General features: G+C 31.6%; 1 protein-coding gene across 12 annotated transcripts in view; it reads left to right on the forward strand.

The window, feature by feature from the left end:
- Nucleotides 1-17662, forward strand: part of PRKACB (protein kinase cAMP-activated catalytic subunit beta) — a 150381-nt gene that overhangs the window by 112655 nt on the left and 20064 nt on the right. For 7 of the 12 annotated variants that reach the window (XM_032632613.1, XM_032632631.1, XM_032632668.1 and 4 more), the window contains 6 exons: nt 3180-3278; nt 4310-4392; nt 7112-7238; nt 8153-8248; nt 11189-11311; nt 12951-14060. In XM_032632613.1, the coding sequence (XP_032488504.1) occupies nt 3180-3278; nt 4310-4392; nt 7112-7238; nt 8153-8248; nt 11189-11311; nt 12951-12959 (537 nt within the window). In that variant the 3' untranslated portion in view covers nt 12960-14060. Of the gene's footprint in view, nt 1-3179; nt 3279-4309; nt 4393-7111; nt 7239-8152; nt 8249-11188; nt 11312-12948; nt 14061-17662 lie in introns of those variants that run through there. The other 5 variants (XM_032632594.1, XM_032632654.1, XM_032632585.1 and 2 more) reach the window with 2 other exon arrangements.

Below are 17662 nucleotides of genomic sequence, written 5' to 3' on the forward strand. Positions count from 1 at the left end.
TTTTCTTACCATATCATATCATTTCACTTAGTCAGAAAGCTTCCTGATGTTTATTAAATGAAGCCAGAGCTCTGCAGCCTACTTTCAAGCACTTTATAATTTTCTTCCAGACTCCACTATAGGCTTATTTGACACTTTTCCTACATGTCCTGTATTCTCTACTTCTCTGATTGAAACTTGACTCACAGGAGTATTTGGTGCTCTGCTGGGTGGTGCAGGGTAATATGCGATGATACATGGCCTATCTTCTATATTAATATCTTCTCAAGTGTTTGGCTAAAAAAAAGTCAGCTGATAAGTAATTATTTAGAAGTGCTTTTAAATATATGTATTTAAATTAACGTAAATATAAATTTTATTTGAATTTTGAAAATAAAACATGGACTATTTTCCCAGGGGTACTTGTTAATTTTCTCTGCCATTCTGGCATACTTCATTACCAAATTTTGAGAAGCACTGTCCTAAGCTATTACCAAATGGAATTAGCAATCAGACTTACCTTTTTTTTTCTTTCCAGTTTTAATGATATATAATTGACATATAGCCTGTATTAGTAATGATTTGATTTATATAATAACATCATGAAATGATCACCATAATAAGTTTAGTGAATATCCATCTTCTGATAGAAGCAAAATAAAAGAAAAAGAAAAACATTTTTTTCCTTGTGATGAGAACTCTTAGGATTTACTCTCAGCAGCTTTCATATGTAACATACAGCAGTGTTAATTATATTTATCATGTTGTACATTACATCTCTAGTACTATTTATCTAAGTATAGAAGACTTATCTTTCTATATTTTCCCCCTTCAGGTAATGGTTCTGGATATTAACCCTGACTGTACTACCCCTCTATGTTTTTCTAACCTTTGATATCTATCCATCTTTAAGACCCAGCTGAGCTCTCACCTTTTTTAATAGATTAAAATAACAATTGACATTTATTGAGCTTTTACTTTGTGTAAAGCACTGTGTTAATCACTTGACATGTATTGTGCTACACAGTCACTTTCAAAGTAGGTATTATAATTATCATCAGCATTTTATAGATAAAGAATCTTGGACTCAGAAAGATTATGTACTAGGCCTAATGTAAACATTTTCTCTTCTGAACAGTTATAATATCATAACTCTCATTTGGCAGTTATTCATAAATTGCTGTTCTCATATTTATGCATCATACTTTCAAGTAAATTTTATGGAGCATGAAGGGAGATACTCACTTGTCCTTATCTCTGTTGCACTTGTTGTGCCTTACATGTAGTAGATATGCATATTTAAAAGTAAATTAAAATTTAATTAGTTAATTTTAAAAATTAATTTAAAAATTAACCAACATTATTTGCTTTGCCAGCTCATATGTCTTAGATTCATTTTAATTGTTATGTCCCCCAACATACACATACATTTGGCTTAAGGCTATAATGCAGAAAGCCTCTCTGTTACAGTTTTCATTACTTATTTCACAAGGTAACACATTGTCTATGCCTAACTAAAAACCCAGTGTATATTGTAATACATAAAAGTAAACACTGGTATATCCAAACAATGGAATGTTATTCAATGCTAAAAAAAAAGAAAGATGAGCTATCAAGCCATGAAAAGACATGGAGGAAACTAAACGCATAAACTAAGTGAAAGAAGCCAATCTGAAAAGGCTAAATAAATACTATATGATTCCACCTATGGAACATTCTGGAAAAAGCAGAACAATGGAGACAGTAAAAATACTAGTGGTTGCCTGGTTTTGATGGGAAGGGAGGGTTGAATAAGTGGGACACAGAGGATTTTTAGGATAGTGAAACTACTCTGTATATTATAATGGTGGGTTCATGTCATTACACATTTGTCCAAACCCATAGAATGTACAACACCAAGAGTGAACCCTAATGAAATTAATGGGTGATATTGATGGGTCACTGTAGGTTCATTAATTGTAACAAATGTGCACTCTGGTGAAGAATGTCGATAATGGAGGAGACTGTGCATGGGTGGAGGCAGGGGGTATATGGGAAATCTCTGTACTTTGTGTTCAGTTCTGCTGTGAACCTGAAACTGCTTTAAAAAAAAACAGTCTATTAATAAAAAGTAAACACAAAGCAACAATAATTCTCCAGCTAATGTTATATAAGTTATTGTGATAAGTATGAACTAATTGGTTCTGTAACCAGTTAGAATGTGGACAATAGTGATTCATTCACTTCATGTTTTCAGGTAAAAAAAAAAGCAGCTGAGGTCTGACAAGTTGAAATAACATCTCCAGTGTCACACACTGGTTGAATAGAAGGTCTAGAGAACACAGGTCTTCTGACTCCTAGTCAATTATTCTTTACTCAGCATTATTTTTATACTATAATTTTATATCCTAATAATGGATGGTATCTTTGATAACCTTTCTTATTCATGTTCAACTTCTCGAGTTCTGTGACTACCCCACACTGACAATAAGCCTCTGTCAAGAAAAAATGGCACTTCCTAATGATTTACACATATATGAAACCCTGTTTTTCTTAAATTCAGAATAGAATCACATGTGGAATAGAATCACAGTCTTCATGAAGTCAAGATAAGTTTCTTTCCCTACTATGTACCTGATTGATTAGACAATCCAGTGGAAGCTTGATTAATCCTATATGACCTTATTTGTTATAAAGACATAGTCATTTTTGTCAATATTTTGTGGCTCTGCAAATGTTCTTGTATTTATTCAGGTATTATGAAATTAACAGATTGTTCATTTTTACCTCCTGTTTTTTAGTTATTGACTTTTCCTCAATCTTTAATTTTCTTGCTTATCTTCTCAAGATTTAAAATCAGTACCTACTTATTACAGTAATTTGTGCCAGCTCTTTTAGTGGACTATAAGTCATTAGGACCTAAGTATTTTCACATATTAATTTTTTAAGTAATTTATTATGAGTCCCTTTTTTCTTAGCTCTTGCTTCTTTACTGAAAATTATAGTTAACCTTCCGAAGACCAAGTTTTAAACCTCTGTTAGGTTTTTCATTTGAGTCTGATAAGCCTAGTTGGTAGTTATTATTATTATCCTTATCTAAGCTAGCAATTTTGTTTATCCAAGTTCATCATGATATGGAAAACTTTTTTTTCTTTTAAAATTATAACAACTTTTAAAGTTTGTTCAAATTCATAAATATATCTTTTTTTTGTCAATTACAGGTTGTTAAACTGAAGCAAATAGAGCATACTTTGAATGAGAAAAGAATATTACAGGCAGTGAATTTTCCTTTTCTTGTTCGACTGGAGTATTCTTTTAAGGTAAATTTTACTTCTATCTAAATGAGATATTTTCAACTTCATAGTTTTTAAATTACAAAGTTATAATAGGATTCTAATCTATATGATAAACCTGGAGAAAATGAATAAACAAAAAAGTAATATATTTAGATTTTATGTAATTAAGTCGTATTGTGCTTAAAAACTTAGGTGACATTTGAAAAGGTTTTGATTCTTATTGAGGAAATTGTTAAAGTTAATGTGTAATTAACTTGGTTAATGTGTAATTTTTCATGAAATGGTATTATAAAATCAAGTATTTTAATTTATCAAAATTCATAGTGACATCTTATTAAGCAAATCTTACACTCATACTAATGAATACACCCACATACCTTCTTCTCTTGAACCTTTGCTGCTGCAATCTCACTGTCATCTTTTACTTAGTAATTTGTGCTCTAGCCTTTTCATTTATTTGAAGCAGAACAATCTTTGGCCCTCTGCTCAAGCACCTCATAAAGTTGCACAAGGTTTATTCTTTAAGTTGGCAGCTTTTCAGCTTTTTGGAATGATACTTGGCATCTCTCTACCAATTGATTAATATGGAACATTTTAGCCTTTTTCCTTTTTCCTCCTTTATTCTTTAAATCAAATGAAGATCTGTGTATTTAGGATGATGTTAAAAATCGTTAATCTCTCTGACCTAATTTAGTACATAAAATGTAAATATTCTTACTAACTTTTTCAAATTGTTTTTTAACTTTTGCTTACACTATAGCATTACGTCATTGCCACAGTGTTTAAGTGTTCAAGAGTTAAGTGTTCCCTGCAAGAGCAGGAACAGCAAAAATCCCAGACTAATCTGTGGCAAGAGTACCAGGGGGGAAAAAATAAGTGCCCCAGTGTAGAAAAGTTAGGGCCTTTTCCATTTATTCTCTATTTCCCAATGTTAGTAATGTATCAGATTTTTTAATTTGTCTTTTTCTAATTGAACATGGTGTTATCTTAAAATATTTTCGTGCAAAATAATGTTTCATAATTTTGATTTAGTTATCCTTTTTATTTGTTCATAGGATAATTCTAATTTATACATGGTTATGGAATATGTCCCTGGTGGTGAAATGTTTTCACATCTAAGAAGAATTGGAAGGTTCAGGTAACTAACACTTTACACTCCTCAAATCTTTATATGCTGTGTGTTTGTTTTAAACCAAACTTTTAAGTTATTGTCAATGTTAAAAATTTATTTCATTTAATTTAGCAATATTTTAGCTATATGAAGAGTTACATGGAAACATTAATAAGAGGCCACATCATACTGAGTTTTAAAAATTAAATAAAAGCACCATGATAGCAGTATAAATATTCTAGCATTGGTAGGTATCATGAGGGTCCATTATTTGAAGACTATCCAGATATTGCAAAAATTTATTGAATTTAGACCAGTGTTTACTGAATAAATATTAATAATACATCTCTGGGGAAGAGGTTTGTGTAAGGATGAAGATAAGAAAGAAATATATAGAAAAGATAATCATTGATATCATAGTGATAAAATTATGAAAGTTTGTTTTGCACAGATTTATTCTCATTAACGTTGTTGCCATGTTGAGTTTTAAACATATATATGTAATTTATAAGGAGTTTGTACCTTGTGATTAGGTTATTACTAATAAGGTCACACAGTTATTAAAAGAGTTTATACATTTTGTTAACTTTACCTGTGTGTAAGTTTGTAAGCTACTACTGTTCATTTAAAATCACTATTAGAATGAAGCTGAAACCAAGAGCAGGTCCAGCTTTGTTCAGTATACTGTATATTGACATTAATTAAAACATCAGTATGAATTCAAACAAGACTGTAGATGGTAATTCAGTTCATGAAAACATGATGGTAGACTTGGATTACCATGAGATCATATTCAGTAATGGGCCAGAATGAGAGTTGTTTTAGTTACCTGAGGCCTAAACCAAAATTCATTTATTGACCTAATATGTACAGAACACCTAATATATGTCAGGCACTCTGCTGATACAGAGTAACTTCTCTTTAATGATTTTTTTTTAACTTCCTGTTGTCCTCTCCTACACTCCTTGTCCAGGCAGGTCCAGAATTCTCATATTGCTCTATGATAATTTAGAGTTTTACACTGAATTACCACACCTTAACCTGTCTTCAAAAAATATTTTATCCATTTTCTGTGATTATTTCTTTTCTTTGCAACTCCCCACACTCTTATTTCTTTAATACTTAACTTGATACTAAGAGGAAAGCAAGTTGATTGACATAATTCACACACAGACGTTGTTGTTTCTAACCTTTCACACATACTATTTATATACTTGAAAGGTTGCTAACTCCCACCTTAGAAACTTTGAGGCAACAGGAAGACTGAGTTATTGTTGAGCATGGTTCTAATCAGAATCAATGGAGTCATTACGATTCTCTACTTAAATAGTAACTGTCTAGACTTAAAGCTGCTACAACATTAAATGTTCCTTATAGAATACTTTGCTCTGACCTTTCAACAGTTTGATTAAAGATCTATGTAATGTTTGTGTACCTCCAATCAAACACCAGTGTGGAGATAAACATAAAATGCTGAGTGCATCTTATGTTTATGATGATAAGATGATAAATGCATCTTATATTAACGGGTGTATGAAGAAAATGAGAGGGGACTTCCCAGGTCAAACGTTTCCAAAATTAGGGATAAATATTTCAATGACCTGGATGATTCTTTTAATCTCCCTTTACAGTATTCTCATTCCTTGTCATAGGACATATGGTATACCTTGTAACAGTGTCATGATAGGGCTGGAACTGGAGGGATATTATAAAATATTGCCACAAAAGTGTTTTTCTTCACATATTCATTCATTTAACAAATATTTTCTGAGCACTTGGTGTGTATCAGGCTAGGACCTTGGAAATATAGTGAGTGACAAGCAAAAGGAGTAGCATATACAATCTCTTTTTAGAATTCCTATTTTTGGTGCTACCAGATCAAACTCATGCCAACCATCTTGAGGGAAATTCTATTCATAGTTAAGGTTGTTCATTGAGGACACAAATCTGAAAGTCATTGCAATATATCAGAAAGATTAGAAGAATTCAGTGTATACACAACAAGATGAAATAGAAACTCAAACTAGAAAACAGTACATCCTTTTGGAGTAATACCCAGAATGTGGCATCAAAATTACCATAATCTATCAGTTAATCTAATCTGTGTATCCAGAACTGTGTGTATTTACCTAAATATACAGATTATACCTATGTTCAGGTATCTATATAAATAGGCATAGTAGAAGATTTGGAAATCTAGATACCAGGATTGAATCTGGTTTCTGAATGGGATTATTGGTATCTTTATTCTTCATTAATATTTTATGGCTTTTTTTCTATAATGAGCATATGTCACTTTTGTAATAGTAACAGCCTGGGTAAAATGGCATAAATCTGCAGATTAATGCAGAAATTCTTTAAGTACTTGAAATTTATGAGAAAGGTAGATGAGATGAAGCCTATCATTAATAGCAATTGCCCTGACAGATAATCTAACTGGTGCTTTTCAGTCATTCTCAATGTCTTCTAACATGGCCAATAATAATTTAAATTACAATGACAATCTGAGAGTTAAGTTTTCTTCAACATATGCTGCCCACTAAGTATATCAAAGCATTATTTGAAGATGATTTATAGATTTAGTAAATATTTGGAAACTAACATGTTTCTTTACATATGTTTAAAAGAAAAAAAAATTTTTTGCTCCCAAAATGCCTCTACCTCATGTTATTTTTTTTTTTGTATAATCTACTAATTACTATATGTTAACCCATTTTACTAAAATCAGTGTTTTGTTTCTTTGTAGTGAACCCCATGCACGGTTCTATGCAGCTCAGATAGTGCTAACATTCGAGTACCTCCATTCACTAGACCTCATCTACAGAGATCTAAAACCTGAAAATCTCTTAATTGACCATCAAGGTTATATCCAGGTATGACTTGAACACATTATATATAATGTATTTCAGAAATACTAGGTAAGAAGTTATATGTATTTAACCACAACTACCAATATTGGATTCTTTTTTTTTCTTTGAGGGAGACAATTCTTCCTAACAGTTTAAATTGAGCTCACAGTTCTGTTGCTATTACAGAACCAAAAGTTCCATCAAAGATGGAACCTGTTTCTATCTCCCTTAGTCTATAGTTGTAAACTGATTTCGGGCTCCTGCGTAAAGAAATAATAGCTAAATTTGTGAGTACTCACTTAGTGCCAGGCATTATTCTAAGTGTTTTTACATGTATCACCTCTTTTAATTCTGATAACACTATGAAATGTAAATACTACTGTTATCCTCATTTTAAGATTAATGAAACTAAGGAACAGCAAGGTCACACACGTAGAGTCATAATTGAACCCCGTCAGCCTGTGCCAAGAGTCCATGCTTTTTAACACTACAGTGCAGCTACGAAAGGAGGCCCAGCTACCAATAATGGACTGGCGGTAGTGTTTTCTTTCCATTTGTACTATCAATAGAATGAGAGCATTCCTTTTTACGCAGTTATTAAGATTCTCCCAGTGATGCTTTTGCACTTCTGAGGATGTAATTAAGGGCAGAGGACAATGCTGGACTTAAGGAACACTCCTAGCACTGCTTCATTTTTATTAAAACTATTTTTTTTTTGGTTCATTTGTTTCGTTGTCTGTGTCAGGGAAAGGTTCTCCAGCATGGGTTGCTTTAACCTTTATTCACTAAACAGTGCCTTCTTGGATTAGTGTCAATTACATTGACTTAATTTTTTTCATGGTGTTAATTTTAACTCTGATTTTTAACTTTCAACTTAGGTACAGTAGTACATTTATTATGAAATAATAAATGTTTACAAGTTTTTTTGTCTTTTATAGGTCACAGACTTTGGGTTTGCCAAAAGAGTTAAAGGCAGAACTTGGACATTATGTGGCACTCCAGAATATTTGGCTCCAGAAATAATTCTCAGCAAGGTATATTTATAATGTAGTTATGTAAGAAGTAGAAATATAAGGCATGCATCACTGTGGACTTTTATAAAAAAAAAAGTTTATTGATCTAATTTTACATGTTTAATCTAAATATGAATTTAAATCTATTTGTTCATAATTACTAAAAAGTAATTATTTAGAGTCTACCAGTAATCCCATTAACTGGTGATTTTAACTCTGAATCTGAGAGAATTAGTATGAATAAATCTGACCTCTAGACCCATGTTTTGAAGCCAAAAGCATAGCCTATTCGTAATTATTCCCAATACAGGAGGGCAAGGAGGCCCTTGCTCTGGGTTACACCAAGAGGCAAACTAAAGACGACATGTACTAGTTGAAATTCTTCCTTTGTTTCAACTTTACCACTTAAATGAAAAAAAATGTATGTGAATTATTTTTTAAAATTTTAGTTTAAAAATAGAAATATTATAGCAATTGAATAGTTATAGTCTTATTGAATACAGTTCTGCTTTTCTAAACAGTGCAAAATGTGGTGAGAGAAATTTTTAATCATATCACAAAGGATGATTTAACTTTCGTTTTCCTTTCTACTGCCATCCCTTGGTGGAGAAAGCCAGAAAGGAGCGACTGATAATAACTGGGCACAGGAGCCAGGAAAGAGAAAGGGATAACACAGATGCTTTGATATTTACACATTGAATAACTACCCCCTGAATCATTGAAATTTGGCTAACCTACAGGAGTATTAGAATAAAATAATTCTTTCAGCGTTCCTCTCATTATCTTACATAATTTATATCATTTATAACTTTTACTCTTTTATAATCTAAAATCATTAACATATTTCTTCTTTAAATACATTTAACAAATAATGATAACATAGTAGGGACCAAAACTTTAAAAACTGTATGTGTGTATATATATATATGTGGTAAAAGAAATAGCTATTCATTGTATGAAATTTGGAAAATGTAGAAAAATATAAAGAATCAAAAAACCTATAATCTCACCATCCAGAGGTAGCCTTTTTAAAAAAACATTTTAATATATTTTTCTATGCATGTTATAGTGAATGTACAGTTTTGTATTCAGCTTTTTCACGTGAATGATAATAAGCATGCAAATATAATTCTAATGGCTTATTTGAAAATGTACCATATTGTATTTTGCCATTCTTCTATTGTTGAGTATTTAGGTTATTTCATTTTTTTCGATTGTAGATCACTGTGATAAACATCTTTGTACATAAAGCTTTTTCTATATTTTAAATTATTTTTTTAGGATAGATTCCTAGAAGTGGAATTACAGGGTCAGAGAGTATGAACATTTTTAAGGCTTTCAATACATGTTGCCAAAGCACTGTCCAAAAAGATTGTAGCAATTTTGCACTTCTCAGCAGTGTTTGAGAGTACCTGTTTCACCACACTTTCTCCAGCATTGGGTATTCTTGTTTTAAAAACCATTGCTAATTTGATAGACAGTAAATGATATCTAATTATTTTAAGTCTTATGTCTGATTATTAGATTGTTTTAATGCTTAATAGCCATTTGGTATTTCTTTGTGTGTATGAATTATTAGTTCATGTCCTTTGCCCATTTTTCTATTATAATTTAGTTTTTCTTACTGATTTGTTTTAGAAAGCATCTGGAATTCTTATTATGAACATTAGTACACAATCCAAAACATAGAAATCAGTTTGGTAAAAGGATCTGTTTCAACGTTACATGCTTTCATTATAGCAAAAAAACATGGTAATTACATTATTAATGAATTGAATTTAAAGAATTAAAGCAAAGTTGATGCCATTTCTATTAGCAAACAAAGTGCTATTACTATTTTACTAGTCTCTCTCATTTTAAAAACATACAGAAGCAGGAAATAAAAAGAAAAAATCTCTATATTATTATATTTTAGCCAGTAATTTGAAAATTAAATAGTTTATAAGCTAAAATTTTGAAAAAAGGTTGGACTAGGGGGAGTGGCGAAGGTAATTAAAGGCTGTATCTGATGGCAGACCAAAAGATCTGGCAAGAACTCAGCTCATTTCTCTCCATGATCAAGTTGTTTTGTTTTTTTTCATAATCTTTCGTACCAGTTGACACTGATTATGGCTGATAGCAAACTTTATATAAACATGTTAATATTTTATTCTTATTTATTTTCTTATCAATACTTCTAAATATTAATTTTAGTAGGCTTAACATGAAAAATAAAATAAGAAACCTTAGAATTGTACATTTGGTTTGCAACACACTCTTTATACACATCATTTCCTTTCATTTGATGTAGTCCCCACAAAATCCCATGAATTAGTTATCTTTCTTGTATACCTTTTAGAGATGAGAAACAAAACACTAGATGAATAAAGTATACTTAAATATTTACATTTATTATGTTCCACATTAAACTTTTAGCTTTCATAAGATCCTGTGAAGTGGATGGGATTATCCCGACTATATTCGCCCTCTTAACCCCAACAATATAGAATATTTTGAAGTCAACTCCACTGTTTATTATGAAGTACAATATCTACTCTTTCATTTTAAAACTTTTGACCTTTCTGAGTATTCTCTAGAAAACCTGATTCATAATATTATGGAACTAGATTGGGCTTTAAGGGGTAATTTGGTCCAATTCCCTTCCTACTGTTGAGCAACAACTAAATTATCCCAATTAAACAGGGCATTTTTTATTGTCTTTAATATTCTTAATGATTTTAGGAAGAAGATTTAATAATATTTCCTAATATCCAATTTCAGTATCTGGAAATTTTCCCCTTTGTTTAATTCAAATCTGACCTGATACATTTTGTTTATTTTTTATTTTATCCTGAATTACTACTCAGCAACTGCTTTTTAAGAATTTTCATATGCTTGAAGATCACTTTGAAATAATTTATGACTTCATTCTCCTCTGAGTGAATTAAGTAATAATTGACATTTGGTGTTGGTTTATCTTAGGGCTACAATAAGGCAGTGGATTGGTGGGCATTAGGAGTGTTAATCTATGAAATGGCAGCTGGCTACCCCCCATTCTTTGCAGACCAACCAATTCAGATTTATGAAAAGATTGTTTCCGGAAAGGTAAGTAATACAATTTATTATTCCTTTATTATTCATTATTTCTATAAATGAATTTTAAGCTTTGTAGATTGAAACCATTTGATGTCATCAGAATATTACCCTAAATTGGGAAAAAGACAGAAATATCCATAGTTGCTGCCCTTATATTTAGCAGCTTAAATGAGCAGCACTCATTTAAGATAGCGTAAATACTGAATCATTGAAGTCTTTTAAGTAAAAAAGGGCAATTTTACAAACATATTAGCAAAATAATAAAGCAGTTTCTATTATTAGCATTTTTATCACTTGTAAAACACAGGATCATAGCCCTAATTCTTCCATATTCCTTCAAATAAATAAAAATTGTTAGTTATTTCATGTGGGTATCTGCTTGGAGAGAAGTTTTAGGGGCTGTTTTTATATGCCATTGCTTTTTTAGGAGAGATTGGTTTGAATTATGTCAAACATTACAAAATTGGAAGTAGACATAGAATAGATAAGCCTTTTTAAGATGGGAATTCATAGAAATGATGTAAACAGTTTTTCATGTTAATGTGATTATAATTGCCACTGATCTTTAGCAAATATGAAAATAACATTAATTCTTCTTGAATATGAGTAGATGTACTATAAGTCAGAGTATTTTATATTTTGTAATTACTCCATAAACCTTTCTTCTTTTGCATTTATAATCCCTAATTTTGTTTCCAAGAGTATTTTGTTTAAAGTCAATCATTCACTCTCGCCGTAACTCATGCGTTAGATCCTTTTTAAAAATACTGCAGTTTTAATAGAGATGAGCCTGATTCAGTAGGCTTTCAAAAATTCCCAGAAGGCCTTCTATGCATTTATGACAGAGTTCATGGGAAGGGATAGTTTCCTTATTTTTCCTTTTCCTACATGTGGTATGCTCTATTAGTTTGTTTTGTTTATTTGTTTGTTTTTGATCATATAACATCAGTCTTGACATGACATTCCCTGAGATGTGATATAGTTGACTTTTTTGTATTTTGTGAAAGGCAGAGATAAGCCTAATCAACCTAAAGAATCTAGAAGGAGATAGAAGAAAAATCTGTTTCTTTATATCTCAGCCAGATTCATGTTCTATATTTCATATGAAAGCTGACCCTTAGCATTCATGAACTTAAAATTTATAATGTCAGCTATTCAGAAGGTACCCTCAATGTCCATAATATAATAATTTATCTTTGTTACTAAGACCCAAATTTAAATAGCTGGATGGAACAAGACACCAATAGAATGAGTCTCTCCAGCCACCTAGAACCCACATCTCAACACAGTGTTGTTCCATATGTCATAGTGCATATGCAGTCTACAGGGATCACAAGATTTTCAGTTATATTTTACTGTATTTTATGGGAGGAAGTTTTATATTATGGCAGGTTCACAAACTAGGGGACTAACTAAAGAATGCATACTTCAACTATGTCAAAGGTAAAAAATAAATACCTCTTACAGCTAACTAAGCTAGGTTTTTGAAAGATTCACACTAAAGTAATATAGAAAGGCAGACGAAGTATTGATATTTAGGTAATTAAGTATTACTGCTGTCCCTGCTACATTTGTAGATCTCTAAGCTTCAGGTTTCTTATCTTTGTAATTGTTTTCACCCAGCAGAATATTAAAGTCAAAGTAAGAGAACTTTTGAGATGAACAAAACAAAAAATCAAGAAAAATTAATAGACAAGGCAGTGATTTATTTTTTAAGAATTTGAGAAGTGATTATGTAAAATCTCAAGAGAAAATAAGGCCAAAGGTCATATGAAGAATAATGAGAGGACTAAAATGCTTTTAAATAACTGAATGGGAGAAGCATATTTTACTAGTACAAAGACTAAGAATGCAGAAATTATAGTAATAGTTCCAAATAATTTAATTACAGTTAATTACAGAGTTCCTGAATCTTTACTATATTGCTTTTATTTATACTCAATTTCATAGGAGGAATCAAATTTTCTGACAAGGATGCTGTCATAACTAAATTTTATTTACTTAGAAAAATTGTTTTAGCTAAAACAAATGTATCTTCATCTGTATGAATTGGCCTCTGTTTGCCAATCATTGTACATTGTGTAATTTTTTTTTGGCTACTTATGAATATGTTTTTATTTCATATCAAACTTTAACATTTAGAATCCAGTGATAGCACACGGTTTAAATTTAAATCTGCATAAATTCTAAAATTGTAACAGTTTAAATCCTGGTCACCTTAGAAGAGAAGAGTAGCAACATAAAATTTTATCATATCACAATATCTGATTTTTTTCCTTTATTTATTAGAAATACTATAGGGTGTTTGGTGTACTGTTGTTTTTAACTAAAGGTGCCAGATTATCTCTCCCCATATTGGATGTAAAGTTTTCATTCCTTGTTCTCTTTATGCATTTAAAGTAGAACTCGTGAAAACAAAATAATTGTTATTAAGTGATCTCTAGGATCTGTATTATTTGAATGTAAAATCATATTCACATTTCCCAATAAAACCATCTGTTTCAGCACTCAAATCCAAACTAGAAGTTATCTCTATCCACATTACAGAGTATTGTAGTCTCTCTAGTTAGTAGCTAAAAGTCAAATTGGAGACAAACTTGTTTTCAAATTTTTTAATTGTTCAAGTCATTGAAAATCCACTTTTGGTCTTACAGATCCTGTATTTGTATTTAAATTTTTTAATGGTTTTAATGATATCAAATAACATTTTAAAATATACTTTGCATTCAGAATTTTTTTCTTTTTTTAAAAAGCATGGTATTTTATGCAACAATATTTTATGTTGATTATATTTTCGGAAACCATGTTATAAAGATTATAGGTATCATTGACTTATCAAAGTTAAATGAAATGTGTTTAATGAAGTGATTAATTCACTAAAGTACATATATTTGAACATTAGATTTTTACATTCTTTCTCTATTTACAATACTTTAATTCAAACTGGTATTTATAAATGTACAGAAAGATGATCAACCAGCTTGTTAGATCCTCTCCTACACATATTTTGCCTTTAATAAAAACAGAGGAAGTGGTATTTATTTATTTATTTTTATTGGGGTATAGTTGTTTTACAATGTTGTGTTAGTTTCTACTGTACAGCAAAGTGCATTTCCCTGTGCTATACAGCAAGTTCTTATTATTTATCTATATTATACATATTAGTGTATATATGTCAATCTCAATCTCCCAATTCATCCCACCACCCATGCCCCCTGCTTCCCCCACTTGGTGTCGATACATTTGTTCTCTACATCTGTGTCTCTTTTTCTGCCTAGCAAACTGGTTCATCTGTACCATTTTTCTAGATTCCACATATATGCGTTAATATATGATATTTGCTTTTCTCTTTCAGACTTAACTTCACTCTGTATGACACTCTCTAGGTCCATCCATGTCTCTATAAATAACCCAGTTTTGTTCCTTTTTATGGCTAAGTAATATTCCATTGTATATATGTATCACATCTTCTTTATATATTTGTCTGTTGATGGACATTTAGCTTGTTTCCATGACCTGGCTATTGTAAATAATGCTGCAATGAATATTGGGGTGCATGTGTTTTTTTGAATTGTGGTTTTCTCTGGGTATGTACCCAGTCGTGGGATTGTTGGATCATATGGTAATTCTATTTTTAGTTTTTTCAGGAACCTCCATACTGTTCTCCATAGTGGCTGTATCAGTTTACATTCCCACAAACAGTGCAAGAGGGTTCCCTTTTCTCCTCACCCTCTCCGCATTTATTGTTTGTAGACTTTCTGATGATGCCCATTCTAATCGGTGTGAGGTGATACCTCATTGTAGTTTTGATTTGCATTTCTCTAATAATTAGTGATGTTGAGCAGCTTTTCCTGTGCCTCTTGGCCATCTGTATATCTTTGGAGAAGTGTCTATTTAGGTCTCCCACCCATTTTTTGATTGGGTTGTTTGTTTTTTTGATATTGAGCTGCATGAACTGTTTATATATTTTGGAGATTAATCCTTTGCCCATTGATTCGTTTGCAAATATTTTCTCCCATTCTGGGGGTTGTCTTTTTGTCTTATTTATGGTTTTCTTTGCTGTGCAAAAGCTTTTGTTTCATTAGGTCCCATTTGTTTATTTTTGTTTCCATTACTCTAGGAGGTGGGTCAAAAAAGATCTTGCTGTGATTTATGTCAAAGAGTGTTCTTCCTATGCTTTCTTCTAAGAGTCTTATAGTGTCTGGTCTTACATTGGGGTCTTTAATCCATTTTGAGTTTATTTTTACATATGGTGTTAGAGAGTGTTCTAATTTCATTCTTTTACATGTAGCTGTCCAGTTTTCCCAGCACCACTTATTGAAGAGACTTGTCTTTTCTCCATTGTATATTCTTGCCTCCTTTGTCATAGATTAGTTGACCATAGGTGCATGGGTTTATCTCTGGGCTTTCTATCCTGTTCCATTGATCTATATTTCTGTTTTTGTGCCAATACCATATTGTCTTGATTACTGTAGCTTTTTCTGCATCTATTGAGATGAGTATATGGTTTTTATCCTTCAATCTGTTACTATGGTGTGTCACATTGATTGATTTGTGTATATTAAAGAATCCTTGCATCCCTGGGGTAAATGCCACTTGATCATGGTGTATGATCCTTTTAATGTGTTGTTGGATTCTGTTTGCTAGTATTTTGTTGAAGATTTTTGCATCTATATTCATCAGTGATATTGGTCTGTAATTTCCTTTTTTTGTAGTATCTTTGTATGGTTTTGGTATCAGGGTGATGATGGCCTCGTAGAATGAGTTTGGGAGTGTTCCTTACACTGCAATTTTTTGGAAGATTTTGAGAAGGATGGGTGTTAGCTCTTCTCGAAATGTTTGATAGAATTCACCTATGAAGCCATCTGGTCCTGGACTTTTGTTTACTGGAAGATTTTTAATCACAGTTTCAATTTCAGTACTTGTGATTGGTCTGTTCATAATTTCTCTTTCTTCTTGGTTCAGTCTCTCAAGGTTGTGCTTTTCTAAGAATTTGTCCATTTCTTCCAGGTTGTCCATTTTATTGGTATATCATTGCTTGTAGTAGTCTCTTAGGATGCTTTGTATTTCTGCACTGTCCGTTGTAACTTCTCCTTTTTCATTTCTAATTTTATTGATTTGCATCCTCTCCCTCTTTTTCTTGATGAGCCTGGATAAAGGTTTATCAGTTTTGTTTATCTTCTCAAGGAACCAGCTTTTAGTTTCATTGATCTTTGCTATTGTTTTCTTCATTTCTATTTGATTTATTTCTGATCTTATTTTTATGATTTCTTTCCTTCTACTAACTTTGGGTTTTGTTTGTTCTCCTTTCTGTAGTTCCTTTAGGTGTAAGGTTAGATTGTTTGAGATTTTTCTGGTTTCTTGAGGTAGGATTGTATTTCTATAGCCTTCCCTCTTCGAACTGCTTTTGCTGCATCCCATAGGTTTTGTGTCATTGTGTTTTCATTGTCATTTGTCTCTAGGTATTTTTTGATTTCCTCTTTGATTTCTTCAGTGATCTCTTGGTTATTTATTTAGTAAAGTATTTTTTAGCCTCCGTGTGTTTGTGTTTTTTACATTTTTTGTTTTTCCTATAATTTATTTCTAATCTCATAGCATTGTGGTTGGAAAAGATGCTTGATATGATTTCAGTTTTCATAAATTTACCAGTGCTTGATTTGTGACCCAAGATATGATCTATTCTGGAGAATGTTCCATGTGCGCTTGAGAAGAAAGTGTAATCTTCTGTTTTCGGGTGGAATATCCTATAAATATCAATTAAACCTATCTGGTCTATTGTGTCATTTAAAGCCTGTGTTGCCTTTTTTATTTTCATTTTGGATGATTTGTCCATTGGTGAAAGTGGGCTGTTAAAGTCCCCTAGTATGATTCTGTTACTGTTGATTTCCCCTTTTATGGCTGTTAGCATTTGCCTTATGTATTGAGGTGCTCCTATGTTGGGTGCATAAATATTTACAGTTGTTATATCTTCTTCTTGGATTGATCCCGTGATAATTATGTTGTCTCCTTCTTTGTCTCTTGTAACAGTCTTTATTTTAAAGTCTATTTTGTCTTATATGAGAATTGCTACTCCAGCTTTCTTTTGATTTCCATTTGCATGGAATATCTTTTTCCGTTCCCTCACTTTCAGTCTGTATGTGTCCCTAGGTCTGAAGTGGGTCTCTTGTAGACAGCATATATACAGGTCTTGTTTTTGTATCCATTCAGCCAGTCTGTCTTTTGGTTGGAGTGTGTAATCTATTCACATTTAAGGTAATTATCGATATGTATGTTCCTATTACCATTTTCTTAATTGTTTTGGGTTTGTTTTTGTAGGTCCTTTTCTTCTCTTGTGTTTTCCACTTAGAGAAGATTCTTTAG

Source organism: Phocoena sinus, chromosome 1, assembly GCF_008692025.1.
Source record: "Phocoena sinus isolate mPhoSin1 chromosome 1, mPhoSin1.pri, whole genome shotgun sequence".
Classification (NCBI taxonomy): domain Eukaryota; kingdom Metazoa; phylum Chordata; class Mammalia; order Artiodactyla; family Phocoenidae; genus Phocoena; species Phocoena sinus.